Below are 19,701 nucleotides of genomic sequence, written 5' to 3' on the forward strand. Positions count from 1 at the left end.
ACTCTGATGCGCGTGAGGCAGAGCGAATGAGTTCGCGCGAATACAGCGACGCGGACACGCGCCTTTTGCTCCTCGTTCACGCGCCAAGAGTTTCGTTTCCAGAGAAAGGAAACGTGAAGCCTCATGACTGTCTAAAACGAATCATAAAATCATCTGACTGAGCTGATAGGTGGTGATAAAGTTTAGTTTCCTTTGTGGACTTTAAAGTTCAAACACGAGGGAGCCAATCAGGAGGAACCAAAAGGCAAATAAAAACATAATTAAACTGTAAAAGAATTCAAAGTAGATATGACAGCATGAGGAAGAATACAGCTGGAAATACAGCTATAGCAAACATGGTATTTAATAGTTCTAAATATGGACTGTAGGTACCAGCAGGACTGATAACTGCAGACTCTACCTCCTGTAGTTTAGAGACTGTAGGTACCAGCAGGTCTGATAACTGCAGACTCTACCTCCTGTAGTTTAGAGACTGTAGGTACCAGCAGGTCTGATAACTGCAGACTCTACCACCTGTAGTTTAGAGACTGTAGGTACCAGCAGGTCTGATAACTGCAGACTCTACCTCCTGTAGTTTAGAGACTGTAGGTACCAGCAGGTCTGATAACTGCAGACTCTACCTCCTGTAGTTTAGAGACTGTAGGTACCAGCAGGTCTGATAACTGCAGACTCTACCTCCTGTAGTTTAGAGACTGTAGGGACCAGCAGGTCTGATAACTGCAGACTCTACCTCCTGTAGGACATTTAGAGACTGTAGGTACCAGCAGGTCTGAGAACTGCAGACTCTACCTCCTGTAGTTTACAGACTGTAGGGACCAGCAGGTCTGATGACATGATGATTGTCCACTTTTATTTTGTGATTACTTCTTTACCCCGCCCTCAAGCTGTTTGCTCAATGATTTAAGGATTTTTGCACACTTGTGGTTTTGAGCCTTTGTAAAAAGTGTGATGTGAAAATGAACCAAAAAAAAGAAGAAACCTTGTATTTGGTCCCGATCAAAGAAAATTCAAGGTCTTTCCTGGTGTGAATACAAACTTAGTTCCTGCTACTTTATTTAGACTTAGACTTAGAGACTCAGACTGAACTTTTTTGATCCTTTTGGGATGACTCCCTCAAGGAAATTTAGGTTCCAGCAGCAGATACAATAAAATAAAAAATGTAGCAGGTAACAAAAAGTAACAATATAAAGAATAAGACTCTTCCGTTGGAGTCCACAGCCTCCACTTCAGCTCCCTCTAACAGAACAGGTTGCTCCCTCTGTCTGGACCTCCCAAAGTCAATGACCAGCTCCTTGGTCTTAGAGGTGCCGGTGTGTGAGACGTAAAAGATCGTTCTTGCTGTGGTCCAGGTTCCAGGTGAAGTGACACTGCAGGGACTCCAGTGTGGTTTGACTCTGAGCAGCACTGAAGGAGAATAAAAACACAAAGATGTAAACACATCAGCAGCTAGTTCTGACATGTTTTGATGTGTGCTACGTAAGCAGGTCTACATCGTACAACTTATCAACAAACCCAGACACACCTGTTCATCCTGCTGACAGCGAGCAGAGCTCCTGTACCTTCTGCTGTACCATGAAACATGTTGACTGTATATAAAAATGGACGCTGGCCATTTTGCTGAAACCTTGCACTGATGACAACATTTGGAGGCAGAATCTGGGTGAAAACAGCGATAAACTGACCTACCTGCAATCATGACTCGTCACCCTACATTAAATATTTGGAGCATTGTGAATCGTAGAATAAGACCAAGGAGAGCCTGGCTGCAAGAAATGTCCGTCAACAGCACTTAAAGAGACACGCAGCAAAACGGAGCGTTCTGATAGAGCTGGTTCCTACAGAGTCACAAACCCAGTATCAGAGACTGTGTGATGAACTGCTTTTAATAACTGGAACACAACAAGGTTTTATTCTAAGCCCATTGCCATTCTCGCTTTGGACTAATGACTGTACTGCTTTACATCATGATAATGTCATTGTATAATATGCTGATAAACTTCTGTCATAGGACTCATCAACTTAAATGAGCCGCTCCCCCAGACGGTTCGTGTTTTCTCTACGCTCAGGTTCACCGTGTTTATGACCTCGTATCTAAAACCGTCCTGTGTTTTCTTTTCCCCTCAGGAGGAGCAGATCTCCAAAGAGGCGAAGGTATGTTCCCTGAAAGCCTTCTCAACCAGCACGTGTGGCGCTCTTCAATCATGCACGCTGATTTTATTTTGTCGTGTGTTCTCAGCCCGTCGCCGAGGCGAGACCGCCATCGCAGCATGAGCCCCCGCCGCCATCGCAGTCGCTCCAGAGACAGACGCCACCGCTCCAAATCTCCAGGTAATACATTTAGAGTCATTCATTCTATTTACTCTTATTTTAATATAACGATTGTACATGTGGGGATTTGTGAATGATTTTGTGGCTTTTATTCTGAAAGGTCACAACAGAAGCCGCAGACATCGCAGCCACTCAAAGTCCCCCGAGAGGTGAGCAGGAACAACTTATTTTCCAGTTTTCAGACACGTTTGGATTTTCTCATTCTGATCTGTGTGCTTCCGACTCGCCGTAGAGTTTAAAGTAACAGGCTGTGAGTGAGAGAACGCAATGTTTAAAACTTCACAAATACTGTTGTCGCCTTCACTTCCTGTTTGAGTCGACTTCCAGCCCTGATCCCGTCAGACCACACCCGAGTAAATAAAGCCAAGTCATGTCATTGTTGCCATTCCCCCCCCCGCCTTCATATCGGTTATCTGGCCAGTTCAGCCACTTCCTGTTTGAACTCTGATCATGTTTCTCTTTTTTTTTTTCACCACAGGAGCTCAAAAAAGAGTCACAAGAAGAGTCGAAGAGGAAACGACTGATTTTTATTTTTTGTATTTTTCACCTCCAGACTGTCACACTTTCTTTTCTTCTTTTTTTAAATCTTATTTTGAAAGGTAATTTGCATTATCAGATATTGAAGCTTTGAGAAAGATGTAAAACCCTCCCTCCTTCTGTAACCTGTCAGCCCGTGCTGCAGTTTTCGCTCATAAAATCTCTCGGCGTCACACCCTCCTGACCCTTTTTTTTTTTTTAATGTGTGAATGTAAAAAATGTTTCTGATTGTTTAAAAAAAAAAAAAAAAGTGTCCCGCCCTGAAATAAAGACCCTGATTCTTTAGTCGTGTGTTTTTGGAGTTATTGAATAAAGAAGAAGCCTTTTCTCTTGATCATCTTCAAGATGTTTCTCCACCTTTTCCTGGAGTCTGATTCTGAAAGACACACACCTGTCTACGTAAGGTCTGACAGCTGACCAATCAGAGGAAGATCCACGAGGTCCGAGGTCCCGTGATACAGAACTCCAGCCAATCAGGAGACAAGGCTGACTGTGTCTCTGTAACTTTGTGGGGGGGGGTTGTTTGCTGCTGCCTGTCTTGGCCAGGTCTCCCTTGGAAAGGAGGTTTTTAATCTCAATGGGACCGACCTGGTTAAATAAAAACATGAAGCAGGAGGAACACACCGGACCATGGCAGCAACAGCAAACAGGAAGCTTTAATTAAATGAGTGTTTCTTTAACCACAAATCTCACTGACCAAAGGCCTACTGTGATGGATGTACAAGCTAACAGTTAGCCACATTTAGCTCGACCACCACTCTATCACCATGAGGGGATAGAGTGGAGTTGTGTTGTGAGAGCGCGGGGATCTCGGCTAAGCAGTTGGCATTTTTAGGAATTATTTTAATATCCTAGTTTGTTGCTCTTATTTACTACTTGACCTTGAAACCTCGACCCTGCCTCACTTTGATTGGTCGGTCTGGGCCGAGTGTGAATCTCGTCAGGAGGACCAATAACTGCCTTTCATAAAGATATTGCTGCTGCCTTGAACTAGAACATCACTATTGGTTCTTAGGAGCGGTTAAAGAAATACACAGTTTATTCAGCTTTTATACCTTTAAAGTTATTGAGTTATTACAGTGTTGAAGTCATTCCCCTCTATGGTCAGATCATAGGCTGTTAATACTGGAAAGGCCTCCTTCACAGCCGTTACCTGGAGGGGACTCTCCTTGGGTCTCTCACACCCTAGTGGGTCCTAACCACTTTAAAGCAGAGTGTCCCTCCCCAGTCTATGTTTTCCTCTCTGGTATTGGAACAATGGGGACAAAAAGCTTCTTACCTTAGTGTCATGTTTGGGTGTTTTGTGTCTCTTCCCCACGTGTGTGTGTTTTGTTTTCCTGTCTGTCACTCCCTCTGTGTCTACTAACTATCAATCAGTGTCCACAGGTGTGGCTCATCCAATCAACCGGGTTACTTAAGCTGGCTTCTGCCAGGAGGCCAGCGCCAGATTATTGTTGTTCCATTGTGGTCAGTAGCTCTCGTGCTCTCTAGTGTTTTCAGTGCTCCAGTGATATTTATTGTATAATTCTCTGTCGTGTTTATTAACCTCCGTGTTCTCTCTCCTCTTAGTGTTCCCAATCCTGCGTTCCTGTCCCTGACTCCGTCGTCGTCTTGTTCGTCTGATCTGGCTTCTTCACGCGTGCCTTGTACACCTCGTGTCACATAGTTTGTTGTTGCACATTTAGAGTCACTTAGATTTCATGCACACATAGTTGAGTGTCACATTGTTTTTGCTTACACAGTTGATTGTCACATTAAATAACTTGTACACATTCTTCGAGTCACATAGTTTCATGTTACACTTTAGAGTCACTTATATTTCTTGTATTCTTGATCACTCGTGTATAATAAATTGTTCCTTCGTTTTCATTTTCGGTTTCTGTCTTGTGCTTTTGGTTCTACATTATTCTAAACCTAACACTTAGTCTTCTATCCCTTTGGTCCGTCGTGGTCCAACAAGAGAAAAATATAAGATCTAAAAGGAAAAGGGTTTTTGTTGGAAAGTCCTTACAATGGAAGGTTTCCTTTTATTTTATAATAACACAATTTATTAAACACAGAGATTACAAAATAATACAAATCCTACAAAAGAGTGCTATTCTCACAGTGAGTGACTAGAGCTAAATAAAAGAGAATATAAGTCAGCTGATCACAGGTGCAGAACAAGTGTAGAGCAGAAGTCAAGTCCCAAAAAGGAAGACTGAACCAGAGAGAAGCTTGTGCTTCCCTCCTGTATACTCTGGTTGACTTTACATCTACGTCATGACAATTTCAATATACATTTTGGGTTACGTCAAAAATAATGTATCAAAAACAAGACGTATATGGTTATATGTGTGTTTGTCATGCAGCTGCAGGACACTCCCTGATCTCTAACAGGGCACTTGTACACACCCCACTATGTGAGCAGTCCAGTACCCCCAATAAGATTTACAGCCTGCACTTACACAAGCGGTTTTATGACCGCCAACTATTCTAACACATAATAATATGACACTCCTTACAATGTTATAAGTACACATTATGCATGTAATACACAATTTTATGATAAGGTTTATAAAAGTAAAAATATGACTATTGTGATTAGCTAAATTCAGCCTGAACTCAGCTTGAGGGGAAATTCTCCTGCGAGGGGGTAAAAGTGTCAGCCGAGCTTTCAGCTGTTGATGATGAGCAGTCTCCCTCGCTTCAGACCGGTGTGGTGAATCATCTGGGATCTTTCAACAGTTGTCTATTGTGAGACAGAAGTTTTGAAAAGAGTTGGTGAGGGATTTGGGGCCGATGATTATCATGTCTGATTTTGCATAGTTGAGAGATTTGAGTTCATTGAGGCAGTTTGTCAGGGTGGAGCAGGTTACAGTGGAGACGTACAGCTGGGTGTCATCTGCATAGCAGTGGAAACGGAGGCCATGTTGGCGGAGGATGTTACCAAGGGAGAGCGAGTACATGATGAACAAGAGGGGACCAAGCACAGACCCCTGGGGGACGCCTTAGGACAAAGGAGCGATGGAGGAGGATGCTGTGACTGATGGTGTCGAAGGCTTCAGTGAGGTCGAGGAGGATGTTGAGGAGGAGGTCGTTGGTGACTTTGAGGAGGGCTGTTTCAGTGTGCCAGGAGCGAACGCAAAACGCCTCTGTGAACAGATAGAAGCCTCTGTACAAATTAGCTGAGATCTTTATTCTGCTTGAACAGAATTGTTCCCCCTCAATTTGCCTCCCTTTCTTTACTGCCCTGGCTCCTGCAGGTTTCGGAGAAACTCCTCTATTTCTCTGACCATTCTGCACATTCTGTCTCTAGTCTTCTGCAGGAATCTGATGCTGTTCCTACGGAAGTTGGATTTTTCTGGTATATCTGCAGCCTTCATGTGATACTGAATCGACCTGTGGCTGTCATTTTGATCATAGAATAAATAATTTCCATACATGTTGTAAAGCATCTGTATGTCTGCAGATTCTGCAGGTTCATTTTCGAGCCGCTGAAATATCTCCTCAGCTTTGTGCTTGCTGTGATGTGACTTTGCATAGACAGTTGCAAGATCTATTTCTCTTTTGAATGAAGCATGTGGGTAAAGAGAGAGCAGTTCCTCGTGGAGAGCGATTGCTCGGTCCATCATGCTTTGTTCTGGATCAGGGAGACTTCTGGAATAAATGATCCTCCATCTGTAGCAGAGTGCAAGAAATTTCTTCAGATAACGCACATCTGGATGTTCTCTCAGAACTCTCTCTGCCAAATCAACGGCCTCATCAACTGATATGTGGTTTCTGTAAAGGTTTAGTAAGGCCCACATACCGCTGTTACTGAGGTGCAGAGCTCTCAAATTTCCTGCCAACTCACGGACTTCCTCTCGGATGTTTCCTCCTTCATCAGCACACTGTTCAAGGTAGAGAACAGCCAGGTTCAAGTTCTCTGGATCCCGTTCCTTGGCTTCTCTCATTTTCTCCAAGAGGTCAGGGTCCTGCCTCGGCTCACTGAAGTGTTGGACTTTCTTTAACCATATGACATAGCTGGTGTTCCAGTCCACCATGTCCGGCTGCATTCTGGCAGCTTTCTCAAAGTATTCAACAACCAGATTCTGGTCTTCTCTGAAGAACATCAGGGTCCAGGCATTCTCAGCGTAGATCTCTGGATGGAGCTCGCCCTGGGATGGAGATGGGTATTCTCTCATCAGGGCATCAACCTTTGACAGGTAAGCCTGACTCTCTGCTTCATCTCCCAGGTGGTGGTGCAGCCTGGCCAGGTTCCCGTAGTTCACCACTAACCAAGGACCCTCATCTGCCTCTCTCAGCTGGTTGAGGGTCTCTGCAGCCTTATGGAACAAACTCTTCGCCTCTTCATTTAACCCCAGCTTATACTGAATGAACCCCCACAGGTTGTAAATGTGGCCCAGCCATCGGTTTCCCTCCTCTGTGCTGAAGTCCTCCATCTTGTGCGTGAGACGTAAAAGATCGTTCTCGCTGCAGCCCAGCTTCCAGGTGAAGTGACACTGCAGGGACTCCAGTGTGGTTTGACTCTGAGCAGCACTGAAGGAGAATAAAAACACAAACATGTAAACACATCAGCAGCTAGTTCTGACATGTTTTGAAGTGTGCTACGTAAGCAGGTCTACATCGTACAACTTATCAACAAACCCAGACACACCTGTTCATCCTGCTGACAGCGAGCAGAGCTCCTGTACCTTCTGCTGTACCATGAAACATGTTGACTGTATATAAATATGGACGCTGGCCATTTTGCTGCAACCTTGCACTGATGACAACATTTGGAGGCAGAATCTGGGTGAAAACAGCGATAAACTGTCCTACCTGCAATCATGACTCGTCACCCTGCATTAAATATTTGGAGCATTGTGAATTGTAGAATTCGTAGAGTTCTGCCCCCTGGACGCCTCCCTAGGGAGGTGTTCCGGGTATGTCCCTCCGGGAGGAGGCCTCGGGGTAGACCGAGGACACGCTGGAGAGACTATGTCTCTCGGCTGGCTTGGGAATGCCTCGGGGTCCCACCGGCAGAGCTGGAGGAGGTGTCTGGGGTGAGGGAAGTCTGGGTGTCTCTGCTGAGACTGCTGCCCCCGCGACCCGGCCCCGGATAAGCGGTAGAAAATGGATGGATGGATGGATGAATCGTAGAATAAGACCAAGGAGAGCCTGGCTGCAAGAAATGTCCGTCAACAGCACTTAAAGAGACACGCAGCAAAACGGAGCGTTCTGATAGAGCTGGTTCCTACAGAGTCACAAACCCAGTATCAGAGACTGTCTGATGAACTTCTTTTAATAACTAGAACACAACAAGGTTTTATTCTAAGCCCATTGCCATTCTCCCTTTGGACTAATGACTGTACTGCTTTACATCATGATAATGTCATTGTAAAATATGCTGATAAACTTCTGTCATAGGACTCATCAATTTAAATGATGATAACACTACTAACAGATCCGAGGTACAACACTTAGTCAGAAGAGGTGAAGCAAACAATCTTGTAAAGGCCAATAATTTGACTCCTTTTAGTTTTTCGTCTATGGAGGAGTTTTGGGGCTTTTATTTTGAAGGCTTCCTTTAACCGGAAGTGCGGTACAACGGTCGTTTTTGGCAACGAAGAAGAGTAAAAAGACGTTGATAGAGAGTAAGGAGTTACAGAGTACAGAAACATTGAAGAAAACAACGTTTTAGCATCAGTCAATTGGGGAACAAGGTTGGTACAATTACATAAATAATATTCCAGGTATGTAAATGTTTATTGCAAATGTATGAAATTCTATAAAGTTAAGAAAGGAAATTAATGAGCTGCTCAGTTAAAACACGTTTGTAATTATTGTTTGTTTTTACGTTGATGAATGACACAGACGGACATTAAAGGCATTTATCACCCGTTCTGGCTTCTTTATATTGACTGGATGCTACAAATCTACTCCTGGACGTCTCCAAAACTAAGGAGCTACTCATTGACATTAGAAAACTACCCAATAAGCCCATCATCGTAAACTGTCCATTTGTACTGTTTGAACTCTTGCACGTTCTTTCCAACATGGTTTTATACTGCATATGTTGAAGTTATATTTGGACCAAAGCACAGCACAGATGTTTCATTCAGACCACATGGGGCTGTTTGAAAAGGTGAACAAGGGGAATAAAGTAATCTACGTATTACTTAGTTTTTATTGCATGAAGGAACAGGAAGTGAAAAGGTAGTGTGCAACCTCTTATAAAATCCTGCTGCAAACACTGTTTTTATTAATACAAGTAAGAACATTACAGATCCCTAACGTCCTCGTACCTTTTTATGATCACGCACATTTACTTGTTAGCAAAGTATTGATATTCTGTGATAATCCTTATTTTACTGAAGGTAAATTATAATTCTACCTCTTCAATAAAAATATATATAAAAAAAAAAACAATCAGTAATCATGATCATTTAAAGGAAACACAAATTAAATGTATTTTAACCCTGTCACGCTCACGGGTAGAAAACAGGGAAGGAGGACCCAACTGCAGGAAAACTAAAATTTATTAAACAAAAGATAAAACTAAAACTTAATCAAATAATAAATCCAGAATTCCAAAAACCCAAAAACCCAAGGAGCAAAACAAAGTAATCCACAGGAGCAAAACAGCAAAGGCACATCAACAAACTGACTACCAGAGACCAACGAGAATGAACCGACAAGAGACTGAGGAAAACACAGAGACTAAATGCACAAGGGGTAATCAGACGTAGGTGAGACTAATAAGACAGGTGAGGACAAACAGGGTAATCAAGACAGGAGGGAAACACAGAAGGCAGGAAACCAGACAATACTAATAACATGGAACACTGAAGAAACACGAGGAACTGAAGGATGAAAACACAGAAGAACAGGGAGAAGACTAAACAAGTGAACACCTGAGGTCTGGACTACGTAGAGAGTTCAACATATCAGGGTCTCTTTGGGGGATCTGGTTTAACAAACTCTGACATACAAGATGGTGATTATCAGTCCTACGATGCCGGTTATCAACCTGAGGGTTACCAAGAGCGCGTTCACGTAAAAGGGGCGGAGTTATCATCATTTAACCTATCACAATCATCACCACGTCTGCCGTCAGCAGATCGTCATATCTACAAAGATATTTAGAAAAACTACAAACTCTTTTAACAATATAACTATGTTAAGACAAACAGGCTCCCAAGAGACACAGCTGCAGGAACAAATGCAGGAAGAACAAAACAAAGGAAAATATGCAGCTTATATTTGTCCCATGGTTAGTTCACCTTAGAACTGACTCTAATAACTTGTTTCTGCTCTGAACTGAATGTGCTGCTCTGACTCTTTAAAGTGGAGAAAAGCTTTTAGAAGTTAAACTGCAGCTCATCACAAACAGAGCAGCATGGACACATTCAACATGAAAATACAAAGACACAAGAAAATATTCATTATTTTACATCTTTAACTAAAACGTTCCGGTGCTTTCTTCAGTCTCTGTTTAAGGATATCAGTAAACAATAATCATTAACTAAACAGAATATAGTCTAATGTAAAATCATGCGGGACACATAAAGTGCCCCCCCCCCCTCCTCTCGAGCTCCACGATCTAAAGATCTGATTGGTCAGCGTGCAGAGATTTTCACAGTTTGATCTCTTATCTCCAACATAACCTGCTCCGGAGCAGGTCAGGTGTTCAGCATCAGTTACCGTGGTGATATACCCAGGTGAAAAGTAATCGACCTTCGTAGGACTGAAAACCGAGGGTTAACCCTGAAGTGACCTCGCTAAGATCAAATCCTACTTTGTAGTCCAGGCCTCAGAAAACACTTAGACACAGGAAAACACGAGGGGAAACAAACAGAACACTAAGGAAAGAAAGAAAACGAAAACAAGACAAAACACAGAAACAAAACCAAAGCATGACAAATAAAAAGTCCAAAAAGCATCAAAGTGAGAAAAGTAAATAATGAAGCTAAAGAAGAATAAAAAGACTAAAAGTTCAGAAGAATCAGAGATGTAAACATTCGTATGCAGCTCAGATACTCACTTCATCTTTCTGCTGTTTCTTCCTCTCAGTGGTTTTCTGAAGATGATTTAGTCTCTTGATGTTTCTCTCTGCTGACAGTCTCTTCAGCTCTCTGTGATGATGATGATGATGACGTGATGTGCAGCAGCTTTAAATGTCTGTGACAGAGGCGTGTCATTTTCTTTATCAGCAGGATACAAATGTGACTTTCCTTCTGCAGAATCGAAACTCAAAGCTCAAACGTGTTGTCCACTTTATTGTGTTTTGTCGCCACCAGGAGGTCTCTGAGTGTAACTGCAGTGTGGTTAAATGAAGGGTCACGGCTCCCCCTCTGAGACCACGTGCTTTTGTTGACAAACAGAGAGTGAAGAAGCCGGTTTGTGAGAAGATGAAGAAACACGTCGATTCAAAAGGAACAGTTTATATTACCAGAGATTGATGAAGGCTGAATGTCTGCAGCCAGTTGTTTATTATGTTCGTTCAACTGTTACCATGACAACTATATAGGTCGTGGTTTTTAAGGTGGTACACCTTTTAGAGACTAAAGTAACAACGTGTCAATCTGCGTCAAAAACGCTTCATTTAGGAGAGACTACGGGTTTCACTACTGAGCGAGACGCTAGCTTAACAGTACATTAGCCGTCAACATTCACGACAAAATTAATTAATAACTTTATAAATATTATTGAAAAATCCACAGAACTGATGCGGGATACGTCAGCAGCTGAACACCACCGTTTGTTTACATCTAAACAACTAAAACAATACTTTAAAATGTGTTTATCAGCAGAGCATGAATCATCATTTCCCTTTCTCTGAGCTAGCTGTTAACAGCTCTGACCATGTGCAACTATGAGACGACTTCTTTGAGTGCACACTGTTCATTTATTGGTATAAAGCTTAAACACAGCTTGAGCAAAAAGGAGCATCTCTATATATAATTTTAATGTCACACATGAAATGATCTTTCACATCAACAAAAAGGACTTTACATTTTCAAAGCAAAACACATTCATGAAAAATCCATTAATTCTAAAATACAGCGTTGGAAAAAGTGTAAATCAGTGTCCTCGCTCCTCTTCATCATGTGTGTGAAGTGTGTTGTTGTAAATCCACTCTGATCCTGTATTTAGGATATTTAGGATTTGATCATGTCTATAAACCCCTCTATTTCAGCCCTGCTCAGAACAGGCTGTTTCTGTGTCTGTAGCTTTAAATATGTAAATGAGCTGTGTCTGACCACGCCCCCTCTCTGGAAGGGCTCGGGTGTACTCGCTGCTTTCTGGCTCCATGTCCTATTGTTTACGGTGAGAAGGCAGACTCAGAGGGCAGAACAAACACCTAGCTGTGGGAGTGTCACCCACCTGGGGGAGGGGCTACTGCCCTTTGTGATGTCATGAAGGGAACATCTCCAAATAGCCTGTTTGAGCACACATTTTCTGAAAAGTGGGGCAGATAGAAGACGGAGAGGATGGACTTTTCTCATCATGGGGGGTTGTAAACAGACTAGAGACACATATAGAATCATGATGAAGTGGATTTGACAGAATATGGAACTTCAGCCTGAAGTGTCTCGGCTGGTTTAGGAATAAAATCGTAATAAATTGGGACGCTTACATCCGAGTGATTGGAGTACTGGACGGATGTTCTTGGGGTGAAAAAAGGTGGTTTTTGTGAGCTGGGTGACGTGGTGATGAAACTAGAGGTCGCTGTTGAAAATGACTTCAAGACTGCAGATACGTGTGGAGGGGGATAGAGTGGAGTTGTGTTGCGAGAGCGCGGGGATCTCGGCTAAGCAGTTGGCATTTTTAGGAATTATTTTAATATCCTAGTTTGTTGCTCTTATTTACTACTTGACCTTGAAACCTCGACCCTGCCTCACTTTGATTGGTCGGTCTGGGCCGAGTGTGAATCTCGTCAGGAGGACCAATAACTGCCTTTCATAAAGATATCGCTGCTGCCTTGAACTAGAACATCACTATTGGTTCTTTGGAGCGGTTAAAGAAATACACAGTTTATTCAGCTTTTATACCTTTAAAGTTATTGAGTTATTACAGTGTTGAAGTCATTCCCCTCTATGGTCAGATCATAGGCTGTTAATACTGGAAAGGCCTCCTTCACAGCCGTTACCTGGAGGGGACTCTCCTTGGGTCTCTCACACCCTAGTGGGTCCTAACCACTTTAAAGCAGAGTGTCCCTCCCCAGTCTATGTTTCCCTCTCTGGTATTGGAACAATGGGGACAAAAAGCTTCTTACCTTAGTCTTCTATCCCTTTGGTCCGTCGTGGTCCAACAAGAAAAAAATATAAGATCTAAAAGGAAAAGGGTTTTTGTTGGAAAGTCCTTACAATGGAAGGTTTCCTTTTATTTTATAATAACACAATTGATTAAACACAGAGATTACAAAATAATACAAATCCTACAAAAGAGTGCTGTTCTCACAGTGAGTGACTAGAGCTCAATAAAAGAGAATATAAGTCAGCTGATCACAGGTGCAGAACAAGTGTAGAGCAAAAGTCATGTCCCAAAAAGGAAGACTGACCCAGAGAGAAGCTTGTGCTTCCCTCCTATATACTCTGGTTGACTCTCAACATTTACGTCATGACAATTCCAATATACATTTTGGGTTACGTCAAAATAATGTAGCAAAAACAAGACATATGGTTATATGTGTGTTTGTCATGCAGCTGCAGGACACTCCCTTATCTCTAACAGGGCACTTGTACGCACCCCACTATGTGAGCAGTCCAGGACCCCCAATAAGATTTACAGCCTGCACTCCCACAAGCGGTTTTATGACCGCCAACTATTCTAACACATGATAATATGACACTCCTTACAATGTTATAAGTACACATTATGCATGTAATACACATCAACTTTTTATGTTACGGCTTATAAAAGTTAAAATATGACTATTGTGATTAGCTAAATTCAGCCTGAACTCAGCCTGAGTAAAAGTGTCAGCCGAGCTTTCAGCTGTTGACGATGAGCAGTCTCCCTCGCTTCAGACCGGTGTGGTGAATCATCTGGGATCTTTCAACAGTTGTCTATTGTGAGACAGAAGTTTTGAAAAGAGTTGGTGAGGGATTTGGGGCCGATGATTATCATGTCTGATTTTGCATAGTTGAGAGATTTGAGTTCATTGAGGCAGTTTGTCAGGGTGGAGCAGGTTACAGTGGAGACGTACAGCTGGGTGTCATCTGCATAGCAGTGGAAACGGAGGCCATGTTGGCGGAGGATGTTACCAAGGGAGAGCGAGTACATGATGAACAAGAGGGGACCAAGCACCGACCCCTGGGGGACGCCTTAGGACAAGGGAGCTCTGGAGGAGGATGCTGTGGCTGATGGTGTCGAAGGCTTCAGTGAGGTCGAGGAGGATGTTGAGGAGGAGGTCGTTGGTGACTTTGAGGAGGGATGTTTCAGTGTGCTGGGAGCGAACGCAAAACGCCTCTGTGAACAGATAGAAGCCTCTGTACAAATTAGCTGAGATCTTTATTCTGCATGAACAGAATTGTTCCCCCTAAATTTGCCTCGCTTTATTTACTGCCCTGGCTCTGGCAGGTTTCGGAGAAACTCCTCTATTTCTCTGACCATTATGCCTCTATCTCTAGTCTCCTCCAGGAATCTGATGCTCTTCTCACGGTGGTTGGATTTTTCTGGTATGGCTACAGCCTTCATGTTATACTGTGTCGACCTGAGGCTGTCTTTTTGATCATGGAATAAATAAGTTGCATACATGTTGTAAAGCATCTGTTTGTCTGCAGGTTCTGCAGGTTCATTTTCGAGCAGCTTCTGAAATATCTGCTCCGCTTTGTGCTTGCTGTGATGTGACTTTGCATAGACAGTTGCAAGATCTATTTCTCTTTTGAGTGAAGCATGTGGGTAAAGACGGAGCAGCTCCTCGTGGAGAGCGATTGCTCGGTCCACCATGCTTTGTTCTGGATCAGGGAGACCTCTGCTGTAATAAATGATCCTCCATCTGTAGCAGAGTGCAGGAAATTTCTTCAGATAACGCACATCTGGATGTTCTCTCAGAACTCTCTCTGCCAAATCAACGGCCTCATCAGCTGATATGTGTTTTTTGTAAAGGTTTAGTAAGACCCACATACCGCTGTTACTGAGGTGCAGAGCTCTCAAATTTCCTGCCAACTCACGGACTTCCTCTCGGATGTTTTGTTTTTCAACAGCACGCTGCTTAAGGTAGAGAGCAGCCAGGTTCAAGTTCTCTGGATCCCGTTCCTTGGCTTGTCTCATTTTCTCCAAGAGGTCAGGGACCTGCCTCGGCTCACTGAAGTGTTGGGCTTTCTTTAACCACATGACATAGCTGGTGTTCCAGTCCACCATGTCCGGCTGCATTCTGGCAGCTTTCTCAAAGTATTCAACAACCAGAGTCTGGTCTCCTCTTAAGTTCATCAGGGTCCAGGCCTTCTCAGCGTAGATCTCTGGATGGAGCTCGCCCTGGGATGGAGATGGGTATTCTCTCATCAGGGCATCAACCTTTGACAGGTAAGCCTGACTCTCTGCTTCATCTCCCAGGTGGTGGTGCAGCCAGGCCAGGTTCCCGTAGTTCACCACTAACCAAGGACCCTCATCTGCCTCTCTCAGCTGGTTGAGGGTCTCTGCAGCCTTCTGGAACAAACTCTTTGCCTCTTCATTTAACCCCAGCTTATACTGAATGAACCCCCACAGGTTGTAAATGTGACCCAGCCATCGGTTTCCCTCCTCTGTGCTGAAGTCCTCCATCTTGTGTGTGAGACGTAAAAGAGACTTCCTGCTGCGGTCCAGGTTCCAGGTGAAGTGACACTGCAGGGTCTCCAGTGTGGTTTGACTCTGAGCATCACTGAAGGAGAATAAAAACACAAACATGTAAACACATCAGCAGCTAGTTCTGACATGTTTTGAAGTGTGCTACGTAAGCAGGTCTACATCATACAACTTATCAACAAACCCAGACACACCTGTTCATCCTGCCGACAGCGAGCAGAGCTCCTGTACCTTCTGCTGTATTATCAAACTTGTTGACTGTATATAAAAATGGACGCTGGCCATTTTGCTGAAACCTTGCACTGATGACAACATTTGGAGGCAGAATCTTGGTGAAAACAGCGATAAACTGGCCTACCTGCAATCGTGACTCGTCACCCTGCATTAAATATTTGGAGCATTGTGAATTGTAGAATTCGTAGAGTTCTGCCCCCTGGACGCCTCCCTAGGGAGGTGTTCCGGGTATGTCCCTCCGGGAGGAGGCCTCGGGGTAGACCGAGGACACGCTGGAGAGACTATGTCTCTCGGCTGGCTTGGGAATGCCTCGGGGTCCCACCGGCAGAGCTGGAGGAGGTGTCTGGGGTGAGGGAAGTCTGGGTGTCTCTGCTGAGACTGCTGCCCCCGCGACCCGGCCCCGGATAAGCGGTAGAAAATGGATGGATGGATGGATGAATCGTAGAATAAGACCAAGGAGAGCCTGGCTGCAAGAAATGTCCGTCAACAGCACTTAAAGAGACACGCAGCAAAACGGAGCGTTCTGATAGAGCTGGTTCCTACAGAGTCACAAACCCAGTATCAGAGACTGTCTGATGAACTTCTTTTAATAACTAGAACACAACAAGGTTTTATTCTAAGCCCATTGCCATTCTCCCTTTGGACTAATGACTGTACTGCTTTACATCATGATAATGTCATTGTAAAATATGCTGATAAACTTCTGTCATAGGACTCATCAATTTAAATGATGATAACAATACTAACAGATCCGAGGTACAACACTTAGTCAGAAGAGGTGAAGCAAACAATCTTGTAAAGGCCAATAATTTGACTCCTTTTAGTTTTTCGTCTATGGAGGAGTTTTGGGGCTTTTATTTTGAAGGCTTCCTTTAACCGGAAGTGCGGTACAACGGTCGTTTTTGGCAACGAAGAAGAGTAAAAAGACGTTGATAGAGAGTAAGGAGTTACAGAGTACAGAAACATTGAAGAAAACAACGTTTTAGCATCAGTCAATTGGGGAACAAGGTTGGTACAATTACATAAATAATATTCCAGGTATGTAAATGTTTATTGCAAATGTATGAAATTCTATAAAGTTAAGAAAGGAAATTAATGAGCTGCTCAGTTAAAACACGTTTGTAATTATTGTTAGTTTTTACGTTGATGAATGACACAGACGGACATTAAAGGCATTTATCACCCGTTCTGGCTTCTTTATATTGACTGGATGCTACAAATCTACTCCTGGACGCCTCCAAAACTAAGGAGCTACTCATTGATCTTAGACGGGAAAACTACCCAATAAGCCCATCATCGTAAACTGTCCATTTGTACTGTTTGAACTCTTGCACGTTCTTTCCAACATGGTTTTATACTGCATATGTTGAAGTTATATTTGGACCAAAGCACAGCACAGATGTTTCATTCAGATCACATGGGGCTGTTTGAAAAGGTGAACAAGGGGAATAAAGTAATCTACGTATTACTTTGTTTTTATTGCATGAAGGAACAGGAAGTGAAAAGGTAATGTGCAACCTCTTATAAAATCCTGCTGCAAACACTGTTTTTATTAATACAAGTAAGAACATTACAGATCCCTAACGTCCTCGTACCTTTTTATGATCACGCACATTTACTTGTTAGCAAAGTCTTGATATTCTGTGATAATCCTTATTTTACTGAAGGTAAATTATAATTCTACCTCTTCAATAAAAATATATTTAAAAAAAAACCAATCAGTAATCATGATCATTTAAAGGAAACACAAATTAAATGTATTTTAACCCTGTCACGCTCACGGGTAGAAAACAGGGAAGGAGGACCCAACTGCAGGAAAACTCAAATTCATTAAACAAAAGATAAAACAAAAACTTAATCAAATAATAAATCCAGAATTCCAAAACCCCAAAAACCCAAGGAGCAAAACAAAGTAATCCACAGGAGCAAAACAGCAAAGGCACATCAACAAACTGACTACCAGAGACCAACGAGAATGAACCAACAAGAGACTGAGGAAAACACAGAGACGAAATGGACAAGGGGTAATCAGACGCAGGTGAGACTAATAAGACAGGTGAGGACAAACAGGGTAATCAAGACAGGAGGGAAACACAGAAGGCAGGAAACCAGACAATACTAATAACATGGAACACTGAAGAAACACGAGGAACTGAAGGATGAAAACACAGAAGAACAGGGAGAAGACTAAACAAGTGAACACCTGAGGTCTGGACTACGTAGAGAGTTCAACATATCCAGGGTCTCTTTGGGGGATCTGGTTTAACAAACTCTGACATACAAGATGGTGATTATCAGTCCTACGATGCCGGTTATCAACCTGAGGGTTTCCAAGAGCGCGTTCACGTAAAAGGGGCGGAGCTAGCATCATTTAACCTATCACAATCATCACCGCGTCTGCCGTCAGCAGATCGTCATATCTACAAAGATATTTAGAAAAACTACAAACTCTTTTAACAATATAACTATGTTAAGACAAACAGGCTCCCAAGAGACACAGCTGCAGGAACAAATGCAGGAAGAACAAAACAAAGGAAAATATGCAGCTTATATTTGTCCCATGGTTAGTTCACCTTAGAACTGACTCTAAGAACTCGTTTCTGCTCTGAACTGAATGTGCTGCTCTGACTCTTTAAAGTGGAGAAAAGCTTTTAGAAGTTAAACTGCAGCTCATCACAAACAGAGCAGGATGGAAACATTCAACATGAAAATACAAAGACACAAGAAACTATTTATTATTTTACATCTTCAACTAAAACGTTCCGGTGCTTTCTTCAGTCTCTGTTTAAGGATATCAGTAAACAATAATCATTAACTAAACAGAATATAGTCTAATGTAAAATCATGCGGGACACATAAAGTGCCCCCCCCCCCTCCTCTCGAGCTCCACGATCTAAAGATCTGATTGGTCAGCGTGCAGAGATTTTCACAGTTTGATCTCTTATCTCCAACATAACCTGCTCCAGGTCAGGTGTTCAGCATCAGTTACCGTGGTGATATACCCAGGTGAAAAGTAATCGACCTTCGTAGGACTGAAAACCGAGGGTTAACCCTGAAGTGACCTCGCTAAGATCAAATCCTACTTTGTAGTCCAGGCCTCAGAAAACACTTAGACACAGGAAAACACGAGGGGAAACAAACAGAACACTAAGGAAAAAAAGAAAACGAAAACAAGACAAAACACAGAAACAAAACCAAAGCATGACAAATAAAAAGTCCAAAAAGCATCAAAGTGAGAAAAGTAAAATAATGAAGCTAAAGAAGAAAAAGACTAAAAGTTCAGAATAATCAGAGATGTAAACATTCGTATGCAGCTCAGATACTCACCTCATCTTTCTGCTGTTTCTTCTTCTCAGTGGTTTTCTGAAGATGATTTAGTCTCTTGATGTTTCTCTCTGCTGACAGTCTCTTCAGCTCTCTGTGATGATGATGATGATGATGATGATGATGTGCAGCAGCTTTAAATGTCTGTGACAGAGGCGTGTCATTTCCTTTATCAGCAGGATATAAATGTGACTTTCCTTCTGCAGAATCGAAACTCAAAGCTCAAACGTGTTGTCCACTTTATTGTGATTTGTCGCCACCAGGAGGTCTCTGAGTGTAACTGCAGTGTGGTTAAATGAAGGGTCACGGCTCCCCCTCTGAGACCACGTGCTTTTGTTGACAAACAGAGAGTGAAGAAGCCGGTTTGTGAGAAGATGAAGAAACACGTCGATTCAAAAGGAACAGTTTATATGACCAGAGATTGATGAAGGCTGAATGTCTGCAGCCAGTTGTTTATTATGCTCGTTCAACTGTTACCATGACAACTATATAGGTCGTGGTTTTTAAGGTGGTACACCTTTCAGA

At 42.9% G+C, this 19,701-nt stretch overlaps 1 protein-coding gene and 1 long non-coding RNA gene across 2 annotated transcripts; one reads left to right on the plus strand and one right to left on the minus strand.

Moving 5' to 3' along the window:
* Positions 1–2,027: 2,027 nt before the first annotated feature.
* LOC306828439 lies at positions 2,028–3,150 on the plus strand. Its single transcript, XR_013779743.1, has 5 exons — positions 2,028–2,043; positions 2,125–2,151; positions 2,237–2,328; positions 2,429–2,477; positions 2,807–3,150. It is a non-coding gene; the product is annotated as an uncharacterized lncRNA (long non-coding RNA).
* A 1,705-nt stretch (positions 3,151–4,855) lies between these two features.
* On the minus strand, positions 4,856–15,821 carry LOC306828540 (uncharacterized protein). Its single transcript, XM_079351060.1, has 3 exons — positions 14,399–15,821; positions 14,147–14,324; positions 4,856–7,418 (listed from the first exon to the last, which is right to left on the minus strand). Exons 1-3 carry the CDS (start codon positions 15,718–15,720, stop codon positions 6,090–6,092), a joined length of 2,829 nt encoding a protein of 942 aa, XP_079207186.1. The 5' UTR covers positions 15,721–15,821; the 3' UTR covers positions 4,856–6,089.
* Positions 15,822–19,701: the final 3,880 nt, after the last annotated feature.

This window comes from Symphodus melops (assembly GCF_947650265.1).
Source record: "Symphodus melops genome assembly, chromosome: 8".
In the NCBI taxonomy this organism is placed as follows: Eukaryota; Metazoa; Chordata; class Actinopteri; order Labriformes; family Labridae; genus Symphodus; species Symphodus melops.

Excerpts from the sequence above, each read along its gene's own strand:
- LOC306828540 (XM_079351060.1), bottom strand. The coding sequence starts at position 15,720 with ATGTTTGTGTTTTTATTCTCCTTCAGTGATGCTCAGAGTCAAACCACA. Across the intron at positions 14,325-14,398 it reads AACCTGCCAGAGCCAGGGCA|AGGCTTCTATCTGTTCACAG; the intron begins GTAAATAAAGCG and ends TAATTTGTACAG. Across the intron at positions 7,419-14,146 it reads TCCTAAGGCGTCCCCCAGGG|GTTTACATGTTTGTGTTTTT; the intron begins GTCGGTGCTTGG and ends AGCTGCTGATGT.